General features: G+C 56.4%; 1 protein-coding gene across 3 annotated transcripts in view; it reads left to right on the plus strand.

Annotated features, from left to right (window-relative positions):
- LOC133357967 (cilia- and flagella-associated protein 251-like) overlaps window positions 1–22437 on the plus strand; it is a 46216-nt gene that overhangs the window by 20339 nt on the left and 3440 nt on the right. The window contains exons 4-7 of one of the 3 annotated variants that reach the window (XM_061576194.1): window positions 10563–10760; window positions 12566–12616; window positions 15576–15698; window positions 20796–21090. In XM_061576194.1, the coding sequence (XP_061432178.1) occupies window positions 10563–10760; window positions 12566–12616; window positions 15576–15698; window positions 20796–20810 (387 nt within the window). In that variant the 3' untranslated portion in view covers window positions 20811–21090. Of the gene's footprint in view, window positions 1–10562; window positions 10761–12565; window positions 12617–15575; window positions 15699–20795; window positions 21091–22437 lie in introns of those variants that run through there. The other 2 variants (XM_061576192.1, XM_061576193.1) reach the window with 2 other exon arrangements.

Genomic DNA, 22437 nt, shown 5'->3' on the forward strand with positions numbered 1-22437 from the left:
CGTGCCGCTCTTAAATACAACGGCGGTGGAGGCGGCGGGCAGCCGGCAGCGGAGGCTGGCGTGTCGCGGTCGGGGACGACATCGGCTTAGCCCTCCCTTTTATTTACGCCGATCGCGAAAAGCGCCGCGGGGGAAAATGCAAAACGCTTCGGACAAGCGTGACCGCCGCAAGGCTGTCTCCGCTAAAGCCCCCCCGCAGACGGAACGGCCCCCGGTCGCGTCGCCACAGCGCACTGGAAGACAGGATTGGTTAACTGCAGCGTTAAGGGGTGGACAACTAAACAAGGTGGCACGGCAGCTGGCCTGCTAACGGGTATTAGTCTGTCAGTAGAGGAGGCGGCGGTGACTGCAACCGTGTGTGATCCCAATTGGGTTACGGGTTACGATGGGGCCTACTCGGCTACCCCCCTCCCCGGGCAATTGACCGTGACGGGGCGTTCCCAACCTGAAGAGCAACGCTCGGCTAATCCACCTCCTCGCTCGCACCTTCCAGTTTAACCACGGCTTTCCGACATGTACGCACGTTGAACTTCTTTCACACCGTACGTAGCCAACCGTGCTAATCGGAGGTGTGGGAGAAGGACAACAATCTAAACATGAAGTAGCAGTTCTAAAGGAATTCGTTTTCAATGTAAATTGTTTAAAAGCACCAATGGCTTCCTAATATCGGAAAGAAGAGCGTTCCAGACGGCCGCAGAAACGCATTTTAAAGCGCGCGATGCAGTGACCGTCTTTGTTCGATGGCTAGCCAAGTGCTGCTGCGAAGATGACCGAAGTTCGTGTGATGGTTTATGCTCCTTAACGAGATCAGCAAAGTATTGTGGTTCACTAGTGGCAGGCACTTTGAGTGTAATGGGTGCGACGGAGCAATGGTTGCGGTGTAAACATCAGCGCTGGGGAGACGCCTTCCCGTCGTGAATGGTTGCCGGGCTTAATAGGTGCTACTCGCCAAAAGCACTTGCCCCAACAGTCAGTTAATACCATACGGGTGATCTTTGCCTTTGCGACCGTATCCGGCCCCACACGCCCGCCGATGCTCGCTTGGTTTTGAGGGTGTGCCAGGTCACCTCCTCTAGAGACGAAGGAGCGACGCTCCACGCGCAAACACGGCTCCCACGCAAGCATGGCTCCATGTTTGCTCAGCTGTAAGCGGCGGAGACGTCGAAGTCGACGTCGCATTCACGTGTGTGTGTCTGTTCAGCACCCAGATGTGTGTGTGTGGTGCATCTCCGCCGGTTGGAAACATTTAGGCTGGCCTGCCTACGATCCATCCTGGGTTTAACCAGGCTGGATTGTGTGAGGAGCTCACAAATCCTTGAAAGATCTGGACAAAGTTCCATCGGTGAGCTCCGGCAGGCAAGGCTTCGTTGGATGGGTCATGTAGCCCGCATGCCCAGCCACCACATGCCTCAACAGCTTTTGTTCGGCCGGATAGAGGGGGCTATGCGGACACGAAACAGGCTAGAGAAGAGATGGAGTGATGTGGTACAAGAGGACGTGGAGCTGAGTGGACTTGCCGATGACTGGTACCAGCGGTGTCAAGATCGGCCTCTGTGGAGGAGGGCAGAGGAGCGACGCTCACAACAACGAGCAGAGCGCTGGGCGGCTAAAACAGCGAGTTGGCACAGGTGGCGCATCGGCCAGTCATCTCAGTCGACCCAGAGCACCTGGGTCTGCCCCGTGACCTCCTGCCGGCGGGCGTTCGACACTTCACATGGCCTTAACGTGCACATAACCTGGAACAAGCGCCGTGGTGACTTCACCGCCACTTAGTGACGAATGGTGGTTGTTGTTGTAGGGCGGTATTGTAGCGGTTAGCGTGCCATGCTATGAATCCAGTGACCCAAGTTCGATTCCCATTCATGGCAAATACCAGTGACGATTATTTCAACCGGTCCTGGGCCTCCTCTAGGTCGACTCGGCCTCAAATGAGTACCCGGTGCAGTGTGTAAACATCACCACTGGGGAGACAGAGGCGGCCGGGCGTGGTGTTGGCCACCCACCCCCTCGTGTGCCATGCCGGCCTTCATAGGTTCTCGCTAACAGCACTTGCCCCAACAGTCTGTTACAGGCTATATGGGGGATCTTTGTATTTGTTCTGTAGAGCAGTAGTGTCGCAGTTAGCGTGCCGCGCTACGAACCCGGCGACCCGCGTTCGATTCCAGCTCGCGGCCAACACCAGTGACGATTATCTGAACTGGTCCTGGGCCTCCCTGAAGTCAACTTATCATCCTCATAAGAGTACCTGGTGTGGTGTGTAAACATTGCCACTAGGAAGACAAAGGTGGTCGGGCGTGTTTCTGACAACCCACCCCCTTGTGTGCCATCATATTTGTTACTCGCTAAGAGCACTTGGTCCAAAAGTTTGATAAGGCTATATGGTGGATCTTTATCTTTGATGCATGGGGGAGGTTGTGTGAGATATACGGGGATGTGTGGGTGTCGGGAGCGGTGGCACAGTGGTTAGCGCACAGCGCTGCGAACCCATTGACCAGAATTTAATTCCCGCTCACGACCAATAATAGTGGCAGATATCTGAACCGGTGCTCTCTGTGAATATCAGCACTGGGAAGACAAAGATGGCCTGGCGTGGTGTATGCCACCCACCCCCTCATGTACCTTGCTGGCCTTCATAAGTTCTAACAGCATTTGCCCTAATTGTCTTAAATAGGCTACATGGGGAGGGATCTTTGTCTTGTGTGTGTGTGCTCTCCCATTTAATCACGGCGCTCTGCAAGCAGCATTCTGGCCGCATTAATCACAGCGTCAGAAGCGGCAGGCCATGCTCGTGTCTGCACGCAGTGCAGGCGGCCGGAGCGGTCGGAACGTTCAATAAAACCGAACCAGTTCCTGCCTGCCGCTGCATGAAGCGTCAGCAGCCGCGCTGCACAGCGCTCCGATCTGCTCTCAGGAAGCTGCGCACGTTGATCCGCACGATGTCCGACGTTTCGTTCCCCCCCCTCCCTCCGTGGCGCCGCGGGACCGTAAAGGACTTGCGAGGGCATGGGGTGACCTCCATCCAGCAGTAGATGGACAATGGCTGATGACGACGACAACGATGAATTTGGAGTGAGATATTGAGAGACGCGTGTGAGTGACGGCCCGTCAAAACGCCAACCCCCGCCACCCACCCCCACCACGTGCTCCTCATGGGGGTGGGTGGGAGGGCCCAAAATTGCCCCCTCCTACCACCCTCCCACCCACCCGTCCACCTTGCTCACTCCGCCACCCCCATCCACCCCACCCCCGTCTCTTTCAAGTTGGCTCAAACCTTCTTTTCATAAGTGGAGAAATTTACCATTTCCATATATATATAAAAACATTTAAATACAAACACCTTGTGGATATTTAAAGATTAAATAGGATTGTGGCTTCTTCTTCTTAAAGCTGTTTGGAGCTGAGGGGTGCATCAGTCTTTGACGGAGCTGCCGATCCTGTTAACCCCTCGTGTGCCGAGCGCGGGGCCGGGTACCGGGGGGCTGCTGTGCGTTGCCATGCCGGTCCGGTGGTAGCCGCGCCGAACAGTCGTTCCACCGTGACGACGTCTCCGCCAGTAGCGCTCTCCGCATCTCCTTCTTCTGGTCCCGGGGACGTTGGAGACTGTTCTTGCCATTGTTGGGGCCGTTAGAGCGTTTGGGGTGGTTGGGCGCCGTTGGGGGCAGTTGGGGGCCATTGAGGCCGTTAGGACCGTTTAGGCAGTTGGGGGCAGTTGGGGGCAGTTGGGGGCCGTTGGGGCCGTTGGGGCTGTTTAGGCAGTTGGGGGCAGTTGGGGGCCATTGAGGCTGTTAGGACCGTTTAGGCAGTTGGGGGCAGTTGGGGGCCATTGAGGCCGTTGGGGCCGTTTAGGCAGTTGGGGGCGGTTTGGGGCCGTTAGGGGCCGTTTGGGGCCGTTAGGGGCCGTTTGGGACCATTGGGAGCTTTTGGAGACTGTTGGGGACAGTTGGGGTCATTGGAGGCTATTTGGGACCATTTCCTTGACCGATATGTCCTCCTTTCTAAATATGAATCCTGAGAGCTTCACAAAGGTTTGTGAGAGTCTTGGACACGAATAGCCCCCCGTGTGTCTGTCCACAGGTCCTGCCTGATTAATCGCTGTGGGTGAACTGCCAGATCTTCATAGGCAAGGGCCTTCTCTGTGAGATATGGGTCTCTAGTTTTGACGCAGAACCCTGCAGCGCACAAAGCAACGTAATTGATAAGCCGACGAGATGCCCTATCGGCAAGGAGGCGCGGTGCCTGTTTATTTAATTGCTTATTTCGTTTCTTGCGGCGACGGTTGTGATGCGGAGAGATGGAGCGTCTCGTTTGCGGGTTGTGTCCGGGTTCGACAAAACCTGGACACGCAGCACGGTTGGCTACTTAGGGTGCTAAAGAAGTTCAACAATCGTACATGCTAGCCTTGGTCAGGCGAGTCGAACTGTGCACCATGACTTCGATTCTTATTTAAAACAAGACGAAGAAGAGAACACCGCTTTGATTGGGGCTACCAAGAGGTTTCATGTTGCAGGGACGTGAGGCTGCCTGGGGTGACTGCGTGATCGAGGGGACTTCCTTCGTTTTTAAACAAGGCTTGAGCCCGCCCTTTAAGACCAAGAAGTCTCTTGTTTGAGAGAGGCCCCCCGGGTTTAAGATGAAATTCAACCAGCGGTTAATTATATATCATCACTGGAAAAAACACTTTGTCCACTGGGTTAAAGATATCTGAAATGTAGCTTAAAAAGTGTAAATGAAACGGAATCAAGAACTTCTTCTTGGTTCTTTCGATAAAGTCACGTAGAAGGGAAATAATAAAATAATAAAATAAAACATAAAATTATATTTATTATTTCCCTTCTACGTGACTTTACCGAAAGAACCAAGAAGATGAATCCCTGCAGTCACGAAAGCTTTAAATCGAAATGGAATCAAGAAAGTTGTTGAACTCTCCCGAATCACCCCCCGCCACCTGTGTCTAACCAGCAGTATAAGTGGGTCCAGCAAAGCTGGACCAAGATGACTTGGCCAGCGTGGAAGAGTAGACCAAATACCCTGCTGCAAATTCACCTCTAGCAGGGAGGCCCTTCTGTCAGTTGGTCAGCATGTCGTGTGCGGTGGGGTAAAGTGTGTGCGTACTCACGCTACCTCTTCCGAGATGCCTTCGCCAGCGTGGAAGAGTAGGCCAAATACCCTGCTGCAGACTCCCCTCTAGCAGGGAGGCCCTTTCGTCAGTTGTTCAGCATGTCGTGTGCGGTGGGGTAAAGTGTGCGCGTACTCACGCCACCTCTTCCGAGATGCCTTCGCCAGCGTAGAAGAGTAGGCCAGAAATGCCACTTGAAGAGTGGCGACTCTCATTTTCAGAGGAAGGGACACTTTCACCGATCAGTGTGAGGGCCGCCACACATCTGAAACCATTGAGGATTGACAGCAGCACGATGATGGCGGCGGTGGGGGGGGGGGGGGGGGGTTGTTTTCACATTTGCATATTGTCGGGTGGGCAGCACGTCAGAGGCCTCACTAAAGGCCACCAGGGGCCGCCGGTGGCCCGCGGGCCTTGCAATTCAGAACACTGCTCCAGAGCTTCCCTCTGGTGGCGGCCCCTTTCTGCCTTGAGCCGGCAAGCTGTTGCAGGGGCTGCGCCTGTTACCTCCGAATGAAGCGGTGGCCTCTGGCAGGAGAGCTGAGGCCAGAGGTCGCAAACGGGTTTTGATTCCTTACCCGTACCCGGCCGTGCTAGGGTCGCAAATGGGTACCCGTACCCGGCCGGGTACGAGTACCCGTTCCCTACCCGTACCCTACCCGAAATGAGTGACAAACGGTTACTCACCAGTGACTCACGGCCTACCCGTACCCGGCCGCACCAGGGTCGCAAATGGGTACCCGTACCCGTACCCGGCCGGGTACGGGTAGCCGGGTATCGGGTAGGGTATGGGTATCGGGTACCCGGTTGCGACCTCTGGCGGAGGCGCGGGACATCGTCGACGGGGTTAAACGGGCGTCCCCCGCGATTTATTTATATTTTTATTATTTGGGAGCAATTGTATTTTTATTGCGGTGGTGGCGGTGCGGGCGGGGGTGGAGGGGGCGGGTGGTGGAGTGGCGGAGGGGCGGCCGGAGGGGCGCGATATTAGCATTTGTCACCAGCCCAAGCTGGCGAGCTTCACGGGGCGAGAGTCGCGGCTGTCACGTCGAGCTGGCGTTTCTCGCCCTCTCGCTCCGCCACTTCCGCATTAATATTTATGCTCCCGCTAAATTGTCATCTCTGTCTCCCCCCCACTCCCACCCCCTCCCCCAAGGATTCCCCCGATTGAAATCAAACGCTTCTGGGCTTTTAAATATATGAGAAAAAGAGGGGGGCGGGTTGGGGGTGGGCAGGTGGGGGTGGGCGGCGGGTGGGTGGGGAAAAGAGATTGACTGGGGAAGAAGTGGCGCGGTGAAGTGTTCTTAACCCTTTGTGCGTGGTGCCCCCGCCGCTGGCGGCAGGGTCACGCTGCCCCGACACCCCCCGTGCTCCCCCCCCCCCACCCCCCCTTCTTGTTCGGTGCCTTGAGCTCCTCCGTCATGGCACGGCCGCCCTCGCGGATTTCAGAAGCGTGTGGCTTGTTTAAAAAATATATATAAAATTCCCGTTCATCTTTCTTTTTGGCGCGGCGAGAGGAAACACAACTGCTGTGGCTGCTGGGGCGACGGCACGGGAAGCGGTTAAGGGTTGTCAACATTTAAATGTCACTCATCCCGCGGCGGTTAGCGCGCAGGGCCTCCTGTCCCGGCAGACGCTTAACCCTTCGCTCGTCCGGCCGCCCCCCCCGTGCCAACCTCCGTGCTGCCCCCGTTCGTCATGAAGCTCGGAATTCTGACTCGCGGCCAAGATAAAAAAATATATTTCCACCCGCCATACCACGTCCAGTACACCTCTCGCGATAGTTGTGGATGCTTGTGACCCGCTGCCACCCAGGCCGGTTCTACCAGCGACCTTAAAATTTCATTTCCGACGTTTCTCTCCATGTGCGGAGAGCCTCTTTGGATCGCCGTGACAATATACGCCGTGCGGCAGCTGGTGCCAGGCTAGGTGAAGGCGGGGCAGTCGCCACGGGGTTAACTCCTCGCGCAGCTTCATTTTGAGCCTCCCTTTCCGCGCGTGCCACTCGGTGCGCGCCGGGGTTTGAAGTCATTACCTCCGCACGGGTAGCCGGGTGGGCGGAAAGCGGTAGCAGCGTGGGAGCAGAGTGGGTGCAGCGTTGGGAGCAGGAGGAAGAGAGAGCCATATGCCGGCAGCCTTTAAACCCGATGAGGGCTTAATTCCAAACTCGTTTTTTTTCGCCAGTCGCTGGTAATGGCCACTGCAGCCATCGCGAGAGGCATACTGGATGGCGTGCCGGTTGCCGAAACACTTCCTGGATCGTGTTCTGATGATGCTTGACGCAGTCCCAAGCGAAACGTCACGTGTCTAATGCTTAATTTCTGGTGTGAGAATGGCTAGTCGACTCGCCGCCGACTGAGCTGAACCGATACGAATTGGCGTGTCGGGTGGTGGAGGGTTTTAATTCTAGATTTGAAGCTTTCGTGACTGCAAGGATTCATATTCTTAGTTTTTTCGGTAAAGTCACGTAGGTAAAAAATTAAAATTTAAGTTAATAAAAGTAAAATAAAAATAAAATAAACGTCGTGATTTTTATTTTATTTTAATTTTACTTTTATTAATTATAATTTTTTACCTACGTGACTTTACCGAAAAAACTAAGAATATGGTGGAGGGTTCTTTAACGACATGGGCTTAGCCAGATTATCACGTGGTGGCCTCATGCAAAAATCAATAACGAATTTAATTCCTTTGTTTATTAATTGAGAGATCAATTTAACACGTAGATAGAAAGAAACGTAGGCTTTCGCGACCAATATTATTCATGATAGATGGTTTTGGGTTAGATCGCGTGCAGTATAAATGTCGTGTTGAAACCCTCCACCACCCGACACGGCCAATCAGAAAGGGATTTGTCCCGTAAACAAAACGCCAAATAGTTCACTACTTCAACACACCGGTGGGCTGAAGTAGTAACTATTTTGTTCTGTCTGGAAATAAAATATTAAAGATGCGACGATGTTCTGCAGATAGGACGATACTATTACGATACTATTACCGTGGATCATGTGTGTGTGGGAACACCATGATGTGGTGTTCCCACGTTGCGGCGACCATAAGCTAGATGCTATATTGTTATACTGGTAGGAACCCACTGGTTCCACCAGCCCACAGGGGATTATTGTGTCCGTCCGTCCGTCGTGCAGAGAGGGGCTGGGTGGGGAGGGAGGGGCTGGGTGGGGAGGGTGGGGAGGGGTTGGGTGGGGAGGGGCTGGGCTGGGAGGGGCTGGGCTGGGTGGGGAGGGGCTTGTTGGGGAGGGTGGGAGGGGTGGGGCTGGGTGGGGAGGGGCTGGTCACCCCGTGGTGCCCTTATAAAACTCAACGTTTAACCTACTCACGCCGGCTTGTACCCGCCCTCACAGTCGGGCATATTTGCGGAATTCACCACGCCGCCGTTGACCCTGGCCATTGACCGAGCAACCCAACGTTCCTACCAGCTCCCTCCGCAGGAATGTGTTTATCTTACGGAGCGTGTTTACCTCGGAAAGTCTCAATGAGCCTCAAGACTCTTTTTTCAAGAGGGTCCTTCTAAATGTCCTGAGTAAAGGGGAGGGAAATGTGGCAATGTGTCACCTCAATTGACTAATTTGCATTACATTTTTCAGCATTGGGAAGTTTTTGGCCAATAATAATTCAAGTTTATAAAGCGCCCTTAAACAATCGTTCTCAGGGTGCTTGCTACGGGAGACAACCAGAGAACACCAGAGGACACCCGTGCAGAACAGGAGGGGAGCAGTCACGCGCCACACACTCTCTCTCACGCACTCACCCTCTCAATCACGCACTCACACTCTGGCAGAACAGGAGGGGAACGTACACGCACCACACACTCTCTCACGCACTCACTCTCTCAATCACGCACTCACACTCTGTCAGAACAGGAGGAGAACACACACGCTCCACACACACTCTCTCACGCACTCACCCTCTCAATCACGCACTCACACTCTGGCAGAACAGGAGGGGAACGTACACACGCCACACACACTCTCTCACGCACTCACCCTCTCAATCACGCACTCACACTCTGGCAGAACAGGAGGGGAGCGTACACACGCCACACACTCTCTCACGCACTCACACTCTCAATCACGCACTCACACTCTGGCAGAACAGGAGGGGAGCATACACGCGCCACACACTCTCTCACGCACTCACCCTTTCAATCACGCACTCACACTCTGGCAGAACAGGAGGGGAGCATACACACGCCACACTCTCTCTCACGCACTCACACTCTCAATCACGCACTCACACTCTGGCAGAACAGGAGGGGAACGTACACACGCCACACACTCTCTCTCACGCACTCACACTCTCAATCACGCACTCACACTTTGGCAGAACAGGAGGGGAACGTACACACGCCACACACTCTCTCTCACGCACTCACACTCTCAATCACGCACTCACACTTTGGCAGAACAGGAGGGGAACGAACACACGCCACACACTCTCTCTCACGCACTCACACTCTCAATCACGCACTCACACTCTGGCAGAACAGGAGGGAGAACGCACACACTCCCAACACGCAGAAAAGCCCCCTCACCCCCCCCCCCCCGAACGCAGCATCCCTTCTCCCCGTGAGGCCACACAAGCATTACCACTGCACGCACCGTCACTGCCTGCCACTATATAAATTGACGTCGCTTGTTGTACCGTACTGCGCGAGCGTTAATTATCGCGAGCCGCCCCCCCCCCCCCCCCCCCCCCCCGCCTGGTTGGGAACGGCGTGGACGAACGAGTGGGATCGGTTCGTCCGTCCGCACGTCGTCCGTAATCCGCGCGACGACGTCCGCTCCCTAAATTAAATTACCCCGGCTCGATATGTGGCCCCCCTCCTCCCCCCCCCCACTTGCCCCCCTTCTGTTCCCTACCCCCCACTGCTGGAGCTGTTTCTCTCTCACCGGCGTAATCCGTCACTAGCGGTGTCGCCTGCAGGTCGCCCCCCCCCCCCCCCCCCCACGAAACCCCGGATCCGTGCTCTCCCTCTAATTGGTCTGATTGAAGAAGATTCATCATCTGAAGCCGCTGCTGCTGTTGAGTTGGCAGCGGTGCACAAAGCACAGGCAATGACAACAGAACAACCCCTACGCACGCTCCCGCGCCGGTGGTAACACTGCGGCCTGAGAAAGAAAAAGTCTCCACCAGATAGGTGACGTTTTGAGGAGCAATGGCGGAGAGTTACGGGTCACTCTGCCCTCTTTGGCTTCTCTGTCCACTGTCTAAGCGTCACCTGGTTTACACCGTTTCTTGTCGAGGCCGCACAGATGCGGTGGTGTCATTGAACGTGTGGGAGTTGAAATCGTTCGGTGAATGGATTTGGGGTTTCCCAGTAGAGCAACGGTTGCAGTGCACGGCGGTGTGGGTGTCGTGGTTGATGCTGCGGTGTTTGCTAACCATGCGGCGTGTGCGGTGTGCGTTATTGGGGTTCGTGTTGCAGTGTGAGCAGGAGGCTCCGGCTGAGTCTCGTGGCGCTGACCCCGAGGCCTCGTTGTCGTCGTCATCCGAGGGTGGCAGGGTGGAGGATGGGGGCGGGGAGGATGCACGGGGCCCCCCCATTGGGGGGCATGAGCCGGTGTCTGCGAGCAGCGAGACGATCTCTGAGCAGAGTGAGCAGCTCCAGTCCATGTGCTCTCGGGTGAGTGCTCGCGTTCGTTCGCTCACTCACTCTCACTCTATGGCTCGCTCGCTCGCTCGCTCGCTCATACATTCACTCCCTCATTCACCCACTCGCTCAGTAATTAAATCGCTTGCCCGCTCACTCTTACGCAGTTATTTACTCATTTGCTCTCTCGTTCATTCACTTATTCTCTCACGCACTCATTCACTTGCTCGCTCACTCTTTCCATCACTCACTCGATCGGTCACTCGGTGTCTCATTCACTTCGCTCGCACGTTTGGCCATTCACTCACTCGCCCACTCGCTCGATCCGTCGCTCACCCACCCACTCACTTGCTCAGACACACACGTGTGCGGTTCCTCTCGCACCGCGCGTCCATCACAGCCCAGCTCACGCCACAGGGATCCATTCAGAATCAGAATCTTTATCTAGACTGGAGGAATCCGGCGAGGTACAGAGCTTGTTTTCACAAACGTCCAGTACGGGCGGGTCAGCAATTGACATCTGGACCCAAATCATGGCCCACACGGTGGCGGCCTCTGGTTTCTCCAGCAAGCCCAGGGAGCGAAGGTTCTAAAGGTGTTCTGACGCGTTGGCAGCGCCCACCAGTGCGCAGTGCCCCCACCCCCCCTCCCCCTTCCTCCCCGTGTCTCCACGTGCCCCCCCCCCTCCCCCCCGCGTCGTCGTAAATAACGTCGGGACCACGACCCGTGGCGAGCGATCGCTGCTACCGCCGCTGGTGCTGCTCACGCGTAACGATTATCAGACAGCGGGGGCCCGCCGCGTTCCCCGCTCGTTAGATAACGCGACAAATGAAGACAAACTGGGTGCAGACAAACGGCGTGGGAGGGGAGCGACGGCGCTCGCCAGATAAAACCCGGGCGCTGTCGATGTCACCGGCGGCGGCGGTGGCAGCCTGGCGCGCGAGACGCGATGCAGCGCTCGCTCGCTCGCTCGCTCGGCACGACCCTCGGCGCTGATGCCGACGCCGACGCTGGCCTCGCTCGCTCCGGAAATTGCTCCCGAGAAACCCGACGAGAGAGATTCTGCGCGGGGCTTAGCGCCGCCGCTTTTCTTTTTTATCTCTGCCCATTATCTCCGGCGGCGGCGGCTGAGATAGCGCGGCCGAGACGCACCGCTCCGCGGCACGGAATTGGCCGGGCTCTGCTGAGTCCTCGGAGGCTGTGCCTTCCCCCCCCCCAACCCCGTGCCCCACGCCAAACGTGTCGGTGGCCACAGCCGAGTGGTGTGGCGTCAGCGAACGAGGTGCCTAGATCTTCTTGGTTCTTTCGGTAAAGTCACGTAGAATGGAAATAATGAAATAATAAAAATTAAACATAAAATAATTCTCACGACGTTTCGGCCACAACGCTTGCGTTTGCGTTGTGGCCGAAACGTCGTGAGAATGATTTTATTATGTTTTATTTTTATTATTTTATTATTTCCCTGCTACGTGACTTTACCGAAAGAACCAAGAGGATTAATCCCTGCAGTCACGAAAGCTTTAAATATAATTATTTTATTATGTTTTATTTTTATTATTTTATTACTTCCCTTCTACGTGACTTTACCGAAAGAACCAAGAATATGAATCCCTGCAGTCACGAAAGCTTTAAATCGAGGTGCCTAGAATTAACGTAATTATGATCCGCACCCTTTGCTTATCCGACAAAGCATCGTTGAGCCTCTCGTTGCGAGGGTCCTGCATTGGGGTGGCCGAACTCCGCGTTGTCGTTTTGTCCGCACGCGCGTCGCGTGTGTCATCGTACTCGAGCCAGACTCGCGGTGACCTCTGACCCCGCCCCCCACGCGTGCATTTCAGGCCGAGACGGAGCAAGAGGATATGGGGAGCATCACCGCGTCGTCCGTGACGGTGAGAACCGAGCGCCAGCTCCCACTCGGGTCCCGCCCCATGCCGACTCCCCCTCTCACTGCCGCCTCACTCCCATCTCACGCCACTCGAGGGCCCAGCGCTCGCCTCTACACACGCGCGCACAGACACCCGCAAAGCCGACGATCCCTCTCCGTCGCCTACATAGACTGTAGGGTCAAGTGGCGACGTTTACTCGCCGCACCAGGGACTCTGTTGAGGCTTAGTCGACCTAGGGGAGGCTCAGGACTGGTTCAGATAATCGTCACCGGTGTCGGCCGTGAGCGGGAATCAAACTCGGGGATGTCGTAGCGCAGCGCGCTGACCGCTCCCCACACAGCACGTGTGCACACGCGCTGCGGTTGTTACAGGCAGACCGATTGCCTAGCCGCTGGTGGCTGGAGGGCAACTCATTCACCGTGAGCTGGGCGAGAGGCTCGGTTCGCACCAGGCTGACGGGAGAACGGGGGCGGCCGTCCTGGGCGAGCGGGCGGAGGGGCGCACGCGAGCGCGGGCGACGCTGACGGCACCAACGGATGGGCCCGTATCTTAAGCGCCCACGATGTCAGAGACGCACTGCCGAAGCGGCGATTTCTCACTGACCACGCGAGGACCCGGCAAGCTGCCCCGACGATTGATTCCTCCCTCCCTCCCTGCTCCCCCCCCCCCCCCCCCGGGCTCGCGAGGGGCTTGCAGCGGGCAACGACGGTGAACCGTTCGGTGCCTGGCATCCAAAACACAAACTCAAAACAGAGTTCGGCTCGGTCGGGTGATGAACGACTCCACCGGGCGTCTGGTTTCGTCGGCCTCCTCGTGAGGGCTCGGGGGAGGGGACGTGGCGTTTGGTGGGTCGGCGGGGGGGGGTGGTCCCGAGCTGACGGCTCGTGAGCCCAGTACCTCCGCGGTTGACGGGAAGGCTTGCGCCGGGCCACGTGAGACGCCGCGGGTCCCGCTGTACCAATCGGTCCCGCGTCCATGGGATTTGATCATCACTATTTGGGGTCACCATTTGGGGTCAAGAGCGACGCGCTGGGATGAACCATGTCCGTGTCGAGAGGGAGACTTGAGTCACAACAGTTGCAGAGCACACGTGTCGGTGTTTAAAGATCGACGCGACGCCGGAACGACGTGGTCCGGAACGCCAAGCAATGATGAGCATTGAACCATTGGTGCTCATCTCCTGTTCACAGCCCTGCAGAGCCAGTGGCATACAATTCCATATTCCTATGGTGGGGAGCAGGTCTATCCATAGCACCACTGTTGACTTCACCACTTCAACCCCACCAGTCAGGATTTGAAGGCACCGCGACCTTCCGTTTGATCGCTCGCTCGCTCACTCAACCGCCGAACCACGCGGCCGCATCGCTGCCCATCTCCCCCCACCCACCCCCCTCCTCCCCCACACCCCCCAAACTGCCGCCGCTCTCGCCGTGGGGCGTGGGGGCGAAGCGGATCCTGACAAGCGCCGTGCGACCCGGCGCCCCGTCGCTTTGAAGGCGTCCCCCGCCCCGTGGCGTTCTCGCGTTGCTGTCCATGCCGGGCCTCCCTCCGTTGCCTCCTCCTCCTCCGTAATTGGCCCAGCCCTGGGTAGCGGATATCAGAGCGCCCGCCCGCTCCACGTTTCTCGTTTTCCACCGCCGCGTTGCGATCGTTCCAGAGGCGAGCATGGAGGGAGTGGGGAGGGCGGCCCCCCAAGCGGGGGGCAGCCCGTGCCCCCTCCTGTGACCTTGAGGTGGAATGTTTGGTCCGAGGACTCGTGGCCCCGCGCGTCGCCCGCCACATGAAAGCCTCTCTCTCCCGTCCCCGCTCCGCCAGCTCGCTCGCAAACTATGCCGCCCACCCACCACCGCCCCGCCCCCCCCCCCAACTCACCCGCCGCGTGAATGAGTCCGTGAGGCTGGATTCTTGTTTTATTATTACGATCAAGCTTTCGCCCAAGAAAAGCCGCACTGAGCCTCATGATTATTCTATTAAGACCCTTGCCGAGTTTTGTTCGCGGTTGGGCTGCGATGTTGCCACGCGCGAACCCTAATTGAGTAATTTGCAGGTCGCTTTTTTTTCTTCTTGTTTTAGCATCGGGGAATGTTGTTTTGGGCGATATCAGTTACGCGGTGTGTGGGGTTGTTTTTAGCTATGGGGGAGGCAACCGGAGAAGCAGAACAAGGGGAGATCGAACAAGCTCCACGCAGGGAACGTCGCCCCCGAGCGTTACGTCGGCGCCACCACCCAAACAAACCGAGATGAAACGCTCTCGCAGCGTCGGCCTTCTAGGCCGCGGCGCGATGCGTCGAGCCAAATCTATTCCTGCTCACGCACACGGTGCGCGCGCCGGAAACGGTGGATCGTTCACGATCTATGCAAATCGTGTGAAAATCAGCGTCACCGCTCGGCTCACCGAGAGAACGTAACCGCGCACACGGAACGGGAACCACAGGGCCCGAGACACGCAACGAGCAGGACGCAAATGCGATCAAAGTAAAACGACGACGGATCCTCGGACCGAATCACGACCCTCCCCTCCCTTCCCCGGTGATAGTTTTTAACGCGTCAGGTTCTAACGGAGGTCACAGGGAGGGTTCGCGGTCCAGGTTGGCCTCGCCGTGCCAGACACAATGCTCTGTCTGCCGCTCGCGCTGCAGGCCGCGCAGATGAACGTTCAAATGTCGCTCTCGCACACTTGTCTCATTTCTGCCTTTCTTCTTCCTTTCCTCCTGCCCCCTTGTGCTGTTTGTCTGTCTGTCTCACACCCGGCCTCGGCCACGTGCGCTCTCACCGCGCCCGCCAACGCCGCTTCGACTCCGTTCCCGACGCCCTTCCGCCGACTTCTCTCCTTCTTCCTTGACCTTCGGCCGCCAATTCCCGGCCCTGTAATCGTTCGAACCTCCGGCGATGACCCCGGCCGCACGACACCCTCCTGGCGACCCTCCCCACCCACTCCCCGCCCCCGGACCCGTGACCTCAGTCCCTGTTTGTGCACATGCAGCTGGAGCCGCTGGAGAGGAAGTGGATGCGGGGGGCAGCCGTGGGGTGCGCCGACACGCTGAGGCAGCTGCTGGCGCAGGACCCGAGCCTCGCCTCGCACAGGGTGAGGGCCATCGCAGAACACGCTGGCTCGCTCGCTCACAGACATGCAGTCTCGCTCACTTCTAGACACGCCGACTCGCAGACGCGCAGTCTCACTCGCTCACAGACACGCCGACTCACAGACACGCCAACTCACAGACACGCCGACTCACAGACACGCCGACTCACAGACACGCCCACTCACAGACACGCCCACTCACAGACGCGCAGACTCACTCGCTCACAGATATGTGAACTCGCTCACTCGCTCACAGATGTGTGAACTCGCTCACTCACAGATGTGTAAACACGCGAACTCACAGACACATGGACTCTCTCTCGTGCCGTTACTCGGTGCAGCGATATCTTTCACGTAACCTGTAATTACCAGATTGAGTCTCTCCCTGTCACTTCTACCAGTAATCCCCTGTTGTAATGCACACCTGTAATCGCTGTTTGTAATCTACACCTGTAGTCACGAAGACTAATTTGGTCGTATGAGTCATGCAGAGTGGATGGTGCCCCTCGTGCACCGACCTTCTAGAGCCGTGCGTTGTGTGTGTGTGCGCATGTCTTTGTCGCTGTAGTGGTAGTGCTCTGCACTACGAACCTGGCGACCTGAGTTCAATTCCCGCTCACAGCCAACATCGGTGACGATTATCTGAATCAGTACCTGGGCCTCCCCTCGGTCAAATCAGCCTCAAACGAGTACCTGGTGCAGTGTGTAAATATTTCCACTAGGAAGACAAAGGCGGCCGGGCGTGGTGCGAGCCACCCACCCCATCACGTGCCATGCTGCCCTTCATAGGTGCTCGCTAACAGCATTTGCCCCAACAGTCTGTTAAGGCTACACGGGGATCTTTGTATTTTGTCTTTGTCTTTTTTTATGTCGCTGTAGTGTAGCGGGTAGTGCTCTGCGCTACGAACCCACTCACGGCCAACATCAGTGACGATTATCTTCGGCCTCCCCTCGGTCGAATCAGCCTCAAATGAGTAGCTGGTATAGCGTGTGAAAGATCTCTACTTGGGAGACAAAGGCAGCCGGACATATTCCTGGCCACATCTCACCCCCTCATGGGTGGTCCCGGCCTTCGTAGGTGCTCGCTAACGGCACTTGCCCTAACAGTCTGTTCAGGCTATAAGGGGGAGGGGGGGGATCTTTGTCTTTGTAACGTTGGCATATTAGGGGGCACAGGTAGTGCTTCTGCCAGTCATCTCAGTCAGGCAACCCTTGGGTCTGTCCCGTGACCTGCCCCGTGACCTGCCAGCGAGCCTTCGACACTTCACGTGCACAAAGTCTGGCACAAGCGCCTTGGTGACGTCACCGCCACTTGGCGGGTGTTGTATTGCTATGCCGTATCAGTGCTGTGCGTGTCGCTGTATATTGGTCCTCTGTGTCGCTGTGTACCCAGCTGTGTGTCCGTTGTGTATCAGTGCTGTGGAATCATCTCTTCTGTTGAAGAGTGGGTGGGTGGGTGTCTGTGCGAGTGTGGGCGGGTGGGTGTGTACGCGTGGGTGGGTTCTGTGAGTCCTCGCCCGCGTGTTTACGTTCGGGGTGAGCGAGTGGGACACCCTTAGCACACAGGGGCGTGTGGGTTCCCTCCCCAACGCCGCTCACGGCCTCTGCATCGGTGGTGGCAGCAGCGCAGTGGCAACACTCTTGTGGTCTCGCAGAAGAAAAGGGGCCCGGGTTCGATTCCCAACTAGGGCACCTTTTTCTGCGTGGAGTTTGTACTTGCCCCCCTGTTCTGTTGGGTTAACTCGAGGTTCTCCGATTACCCTCACATTGCCAACAAAAAAATCCCCAATAATATAACTGATATTGGGGCAAAACAATGCAGAAAAAGCACTGCCTGGCAATTAACTGAACCGGGATTGCATAGAGCGGCATTGCCCCCCTTACTGGCAAGAAAACGTGGCAGAACCCTCATGGAAGAGTCTTTAGACCCAGGATCTGCTGGGTAATCAAAGGCGCACGCGCATGTAATACAGCGCTGTAGAGTCGCGAGGGGTAGGTGCATCACCGCACACATGTTGTAAAACCCCCTTCCCGTGGGGAGTTGAGGAAGGGCCATACCCTGGCTCAAGAAGCCGATGCATAAAAAATTAACCCGTAAAAACAAAGTTTTTCACTATAAATCTTTTATATGCGTCCTCCGGCTTGAGATGGCTGCCACCTATAGGTCAGATGATTGCCTGCCACCATTAAGCAATTGGTAATTAAATATTAAAAAATCCTAAAAAGTGTAAAATTTTGGGAAAAAAATTTCACGAAAATAAATTGTCACGCACAACGAGTATGTGTGCAAAATGTCAGCTCGATTGGATCACGGGAAGTTGGTTAAAAAACGACCGAAAGATTTGCGCGGTCGTAAGCGCGCAAGCAAGCAAGCAAGTGAACTTAATATAAAGGATTTAAAAATGTGGACTCCGCCTGTTCCATCTGAACGGGACATCATGTCGTAGCCCCCTAGCGTGTGTGGCTTATCAGTTGACAGAGATCAACTTGATATTTCGGGGACAGCAGAGCCGGGGCAAGTCGTTGGTTAGCACCGGCTTGCCCGCGTGGCTGCTGCCGCCTATCCCGGTGGCCCGAGGTCGCTCCTCGTGCCTCCCGACTCGTCCTCTCTGTGCGAGGGCGAGGAGCGATTCTGGTACGGTGGCGGCGTGGCAGTGTTACAAGTTCTAACAATATAGATTTGAAGCTTTCGTGACTGCAGGAATCCATACTCTTTGGTTCTTTCTGTAAAGTCACGTGGTGTTTATTTGTTTTTTTTAAGTTATAACGAGTGTGTCGTGTCCCGTCTGCGTTGGTCCGTTCCGTGGCCACATCACGTGACCGTGTCCTGCAGCTGCTAGCGCCGTTGCTGCTGCTGCTGCTGCTGTTTATCAATGAACCCACGACAACCGGTGCAGGACGAACCCTGCGACCTTGACGAGAGACGGTGACCTTACTTTGAAGCTCGATTTAGGCAACTGCCGTGGCTTTTCCCGCGTTTGTATCTCAGGGCGGTGGTGGTCGTGGTGGCTTTGGTTTTTTCTGAGAGAGAAGCAAAGAGAGTGAGGGGGAGGAGACAGGGGGGGGGGGAGAAAAGCGGCAGCAGTGCCTTGCTGGGAGCAGAAGATTATCTGCAAGAACAAATATTCGTAATCGCAAACGTTTCACGGCCGAGAGCAAATATTGCTCATTGTTTCGCTAAAGAGCCAGGGGGCGTCGAGGAACAGCGGCATTGCGGAGGAGGTCGGGATTGGATGAGGAGGAGGAGGATGGGATGAGAGGAGAGGCGAGAGAACGGGCGGGGTGAGGCGAGGGGAGAATTGAGAGATGAGGGGAGAAGTGAAAGGCAACGCGAAGGGAGAGGGGAAAAGTGAGAGGCGATGGGAGAGGGGAGAAGTAAGAAACGAGGGAAGGGGAGAGGCAGGCGAGGAGAGAGGCGAGAGGAAAGGGGAGAGGCAAGGGGAGAAGCGAGAGGGGCGAAGCGATGGGCGGAGAGGCGAGGAGGGCCCGCTTCTTTAAGCGAGAGCCCTCTTTGTGGAGGTGGGCAGATGAAAGGGGTAGAGGCGTGCGTGCGTGCGGCGGCGCGCTGCGTCCCGTTTGAAGTCGGCGGTGTAAGTTTAAAGAGAGGGGGGGGAGGATGGAGGCTTTGCTCGTTTTTGAAGTCTCCGGGCGTTTGGTGGCCGAGTGGGGTCGGGTTTGCAGAGGGAGGTGCAGATGTGTGAATACGCGCGCGTGTGTGTTGTGTGCGCGTGTGCGTGTGTGTGCGTTCTCGCGCGTGGGGAGTGGCGGCGTTTGTCGTTAGCGTGCTGCGCTACGAACCCGGCGACCCGACTTTCATTCCTGCTTACGGCCACCAACACCGGTGACGATTAATCAGAACTGTTCCTGGGCCTCCCCAAGGTCAACTTAGCCGCAAATGAGCACCTGGTGGATCGTGTAAAACATCGCCACTGGGGAGATAAAGACGGCCAGGCATGGTGCTGGCCACCCACCCCCCTCGTTTGCCGTGCCGGCTTTCATAGGTGCTGCTCGTTAACAGCACTTGCCCCAACAGTCTGTTAAGGCTACACGGGGGATCTTTGTGTGCGTGCGTGTGCACGCGTGTGTGTGTGTGTCCGTGTGTTTCCTATATCACTGACCCGCTTTGTGCCGATGTCATGACTCCATGACGCCTACGAACACGCCGGCAAACACAACACTGCTGTTTCAAACGATTGTGCCAAGTGGCCGCGCGCTGCTCCCTCACACACTGCCTGGCACGCTGCCCCCTCTCTCGCTGCCCCCCCTCTCTCGCTGCCCACTCTCTCGCTGCCTCCCTCTCTCGCTGCTCCCCTCTCTCACTGCCCCCTCTCGCGCTCCCCCCTGTCGCGGTGGTGAGTGCGAGTATATGGTGAGTGTCTGGTGAGTGGTGGAATGTCGTGGGTGCGAGTCCCTGGTATTAGGCTGAATGGTGAGTATCTGGCAATTGCGAGTAGCTGGTGAGTGTCCGATGGGTAATCTTCCGGTTAAACGATTGAAGTTTATCAGCGGAAGGGAACTCCTCTGGTGGAGGACGTCCTGCCCTCTAGCACTCCTCCATCTCTCCGCCACATCGCTGGTCTCCTTGTCAGCCCCCCCCTCCCCACTCCGTACATCCATCACTCCGATTCTCAGCTCGATCACGGCCACTCGTCCGTTATGTAACTGACGTGGATGTGTGGATGTTGAGCGGTGTCCCCAACGTGCCTCGTCCCCTCTTATCTTTTCTTTCGAACTGCCTTTTGCGTGTTAGTTTGATGTCCTTCCCCCGAACCTCCGATTAGCACGGTTGGTTTATGTAAGGCGTGTGAGAAGTTGAACATACATGCGTACATCTGATGATTATGATGATGATGGTGGTGATGATGATCCGCTTTATTTACCAATTAGAGTCCTAAGGCTCTTTTTCAGGCGGGTCCTGTATTGTTTTCATTACTGTTACGTTTTAAAGCTTTCATGACGGCAGCGATTCATATTCTTGGTTCTTTCGGTAAAGTCACGTAGAAGGGAAATACATTATTATTTTATTATTTCCCTTCTACGTGACTTTACCGAAAGAACCAAGAATATGTTTTCATTACTGTTACGTTTTTATTTTACCAGGTAAAGGCCCACTGAGCTAGACAGCTCTATTTCAGAAGTGACCTGGTGACAAAAGATCGCTCAACGAAGTGGCTTATCTTGTGGAAATAAGCAACAGGCCAAATACTCTAACCGCCTGATTCTAAATATCGAGGGAGAAAAATCTACGTGACCACGGGGAGAAACACGCCAACTCCGTGGTATCATCGCTCTCAAAGAGAGAGAACGGCAGGGCGTGGTGCTGGCCACCTACCCCTTCGTGTGCCGTGCCGGCCTTCACGGGTGCTACTCGCTAACAGCACTTGCCCCAACAGTCTGTGTGGGCAAAGGGAGGGGGGTTGTGGCGGCCGAGAGTACGAAAGGGTGGCGGCAGTGGCGACAGTGCACAGAAGGCCGCGGGAGAAAGCACCTCACACTCGTCACAACCTTCACGGCGTGGAACGGATCGCACGGAAGAAGGGGTGGGCCGGGGGGATGGAGGCGGCAGAGTGCGGCGGTGGGGGGGGGCATCAGTACGGGGGGGGGGGGGTGGGGTTTGTCCCCGGATTCTCTCGCCCTCGATCGCTCGCCCTGTCGTCAAAACCCGGCTCGAGAAATAAAGAAAAACTAATAATCTGAAAGCAGTTTGCTGTCGGCCTTATCTGTACCCGGCCAAATTACTCTCGCCGCATTTCCCCGTTACAACTTCACTCGCCCCTTAAATCCAATCGCGCCTTATCTGCCGCACGGCAGGCTTATCAGCGCTGGCGGGCCGCTGTAAGTAATACGGACGGCCCCCGGGCGGGCAGGCGGGCGGGCGGGCGTTTGCGCGCTCCGTGGCGAGACGAACGGCCGCCCCGTCCCATGCCCCTCATTGAGGAGGCAGCGGCGCGGCACGGCGCCTGTTAATCGTCCCTGGCCCGCGCCTCCTCTTCCCCCGTTGTTATTTTTCCCTCTGCGCGCGAGCGTGCGGGGGGGAGCGTGCGGGCGAGCGTCTGTGAGCAGCCACTGTGACGTTTTATTAGCTAGTAACTCGCTCGCGAGCGAGCGAGTGAGAGGGCGAACGAGGAAGGGGGAGGGTGGTGGTGGTGACGTGATGATGGGTGATCCTGGGATGAGTTGTGAGCAGTGGGGGAATGGTGACTTCTGGGATGAACGTGGAGAGCGTTGCGTGCGGACAGACGGGGTGACGCCTAGGGATGAGCAGACAGGGGATGGGTGTCCTGTTGGACGAGTGAACCGGTCGATGAATAATGCCACGTGCTTACCTAGTGGCAAGCACGATATTAGCCGATTCTCTGGCATCGTCCAGTATCACCCCAGCAAACCACTACTTAGTATGAATATTCTGCTTGTTCATCTGGGAATGCCTCACCGAGTCTCAGGACTCTTTTTCAGGAGGGCCATGTCAGGAGTAGGGGGAGTGGTGACGTGGGCGCTCTGTGTGTGATGCGAAATGTTAAAAAAAACTGCTTTAGGACGTTGTTTGGCCAATACCAGTTTCACTGTATGGGTTATTTTTTAAGCTGTGCGAGTAAACTGGAGAACAACGGAGGACACCCGTGCAGAACAGCGGGGGGGGGGGGGGGGGGTGAACGTACGGAGAGGCGGTGCCCGAATCGGCGATCAAAACTGGGCGGCGCGACACTGCTGCCGTGCGTAGCGCCAACTCAGCAAATATATC

This window comes from Lethenteron reissneri, chromosome 60, assembly GCF_015708825.2.
Source record: "Lethenteron reissneri isolate LAM-NWPU_2019-01 chromosome 60, ASM1570882v1, whole genome shotgun sequence".
NCBI classification, from domain to species: Eukaryota; Metazoa; Chordata; class Hyperoartia; order Petromyzontiformes; family Petromyzontidae; genus Lethenteron; species Lethenteron reissneri.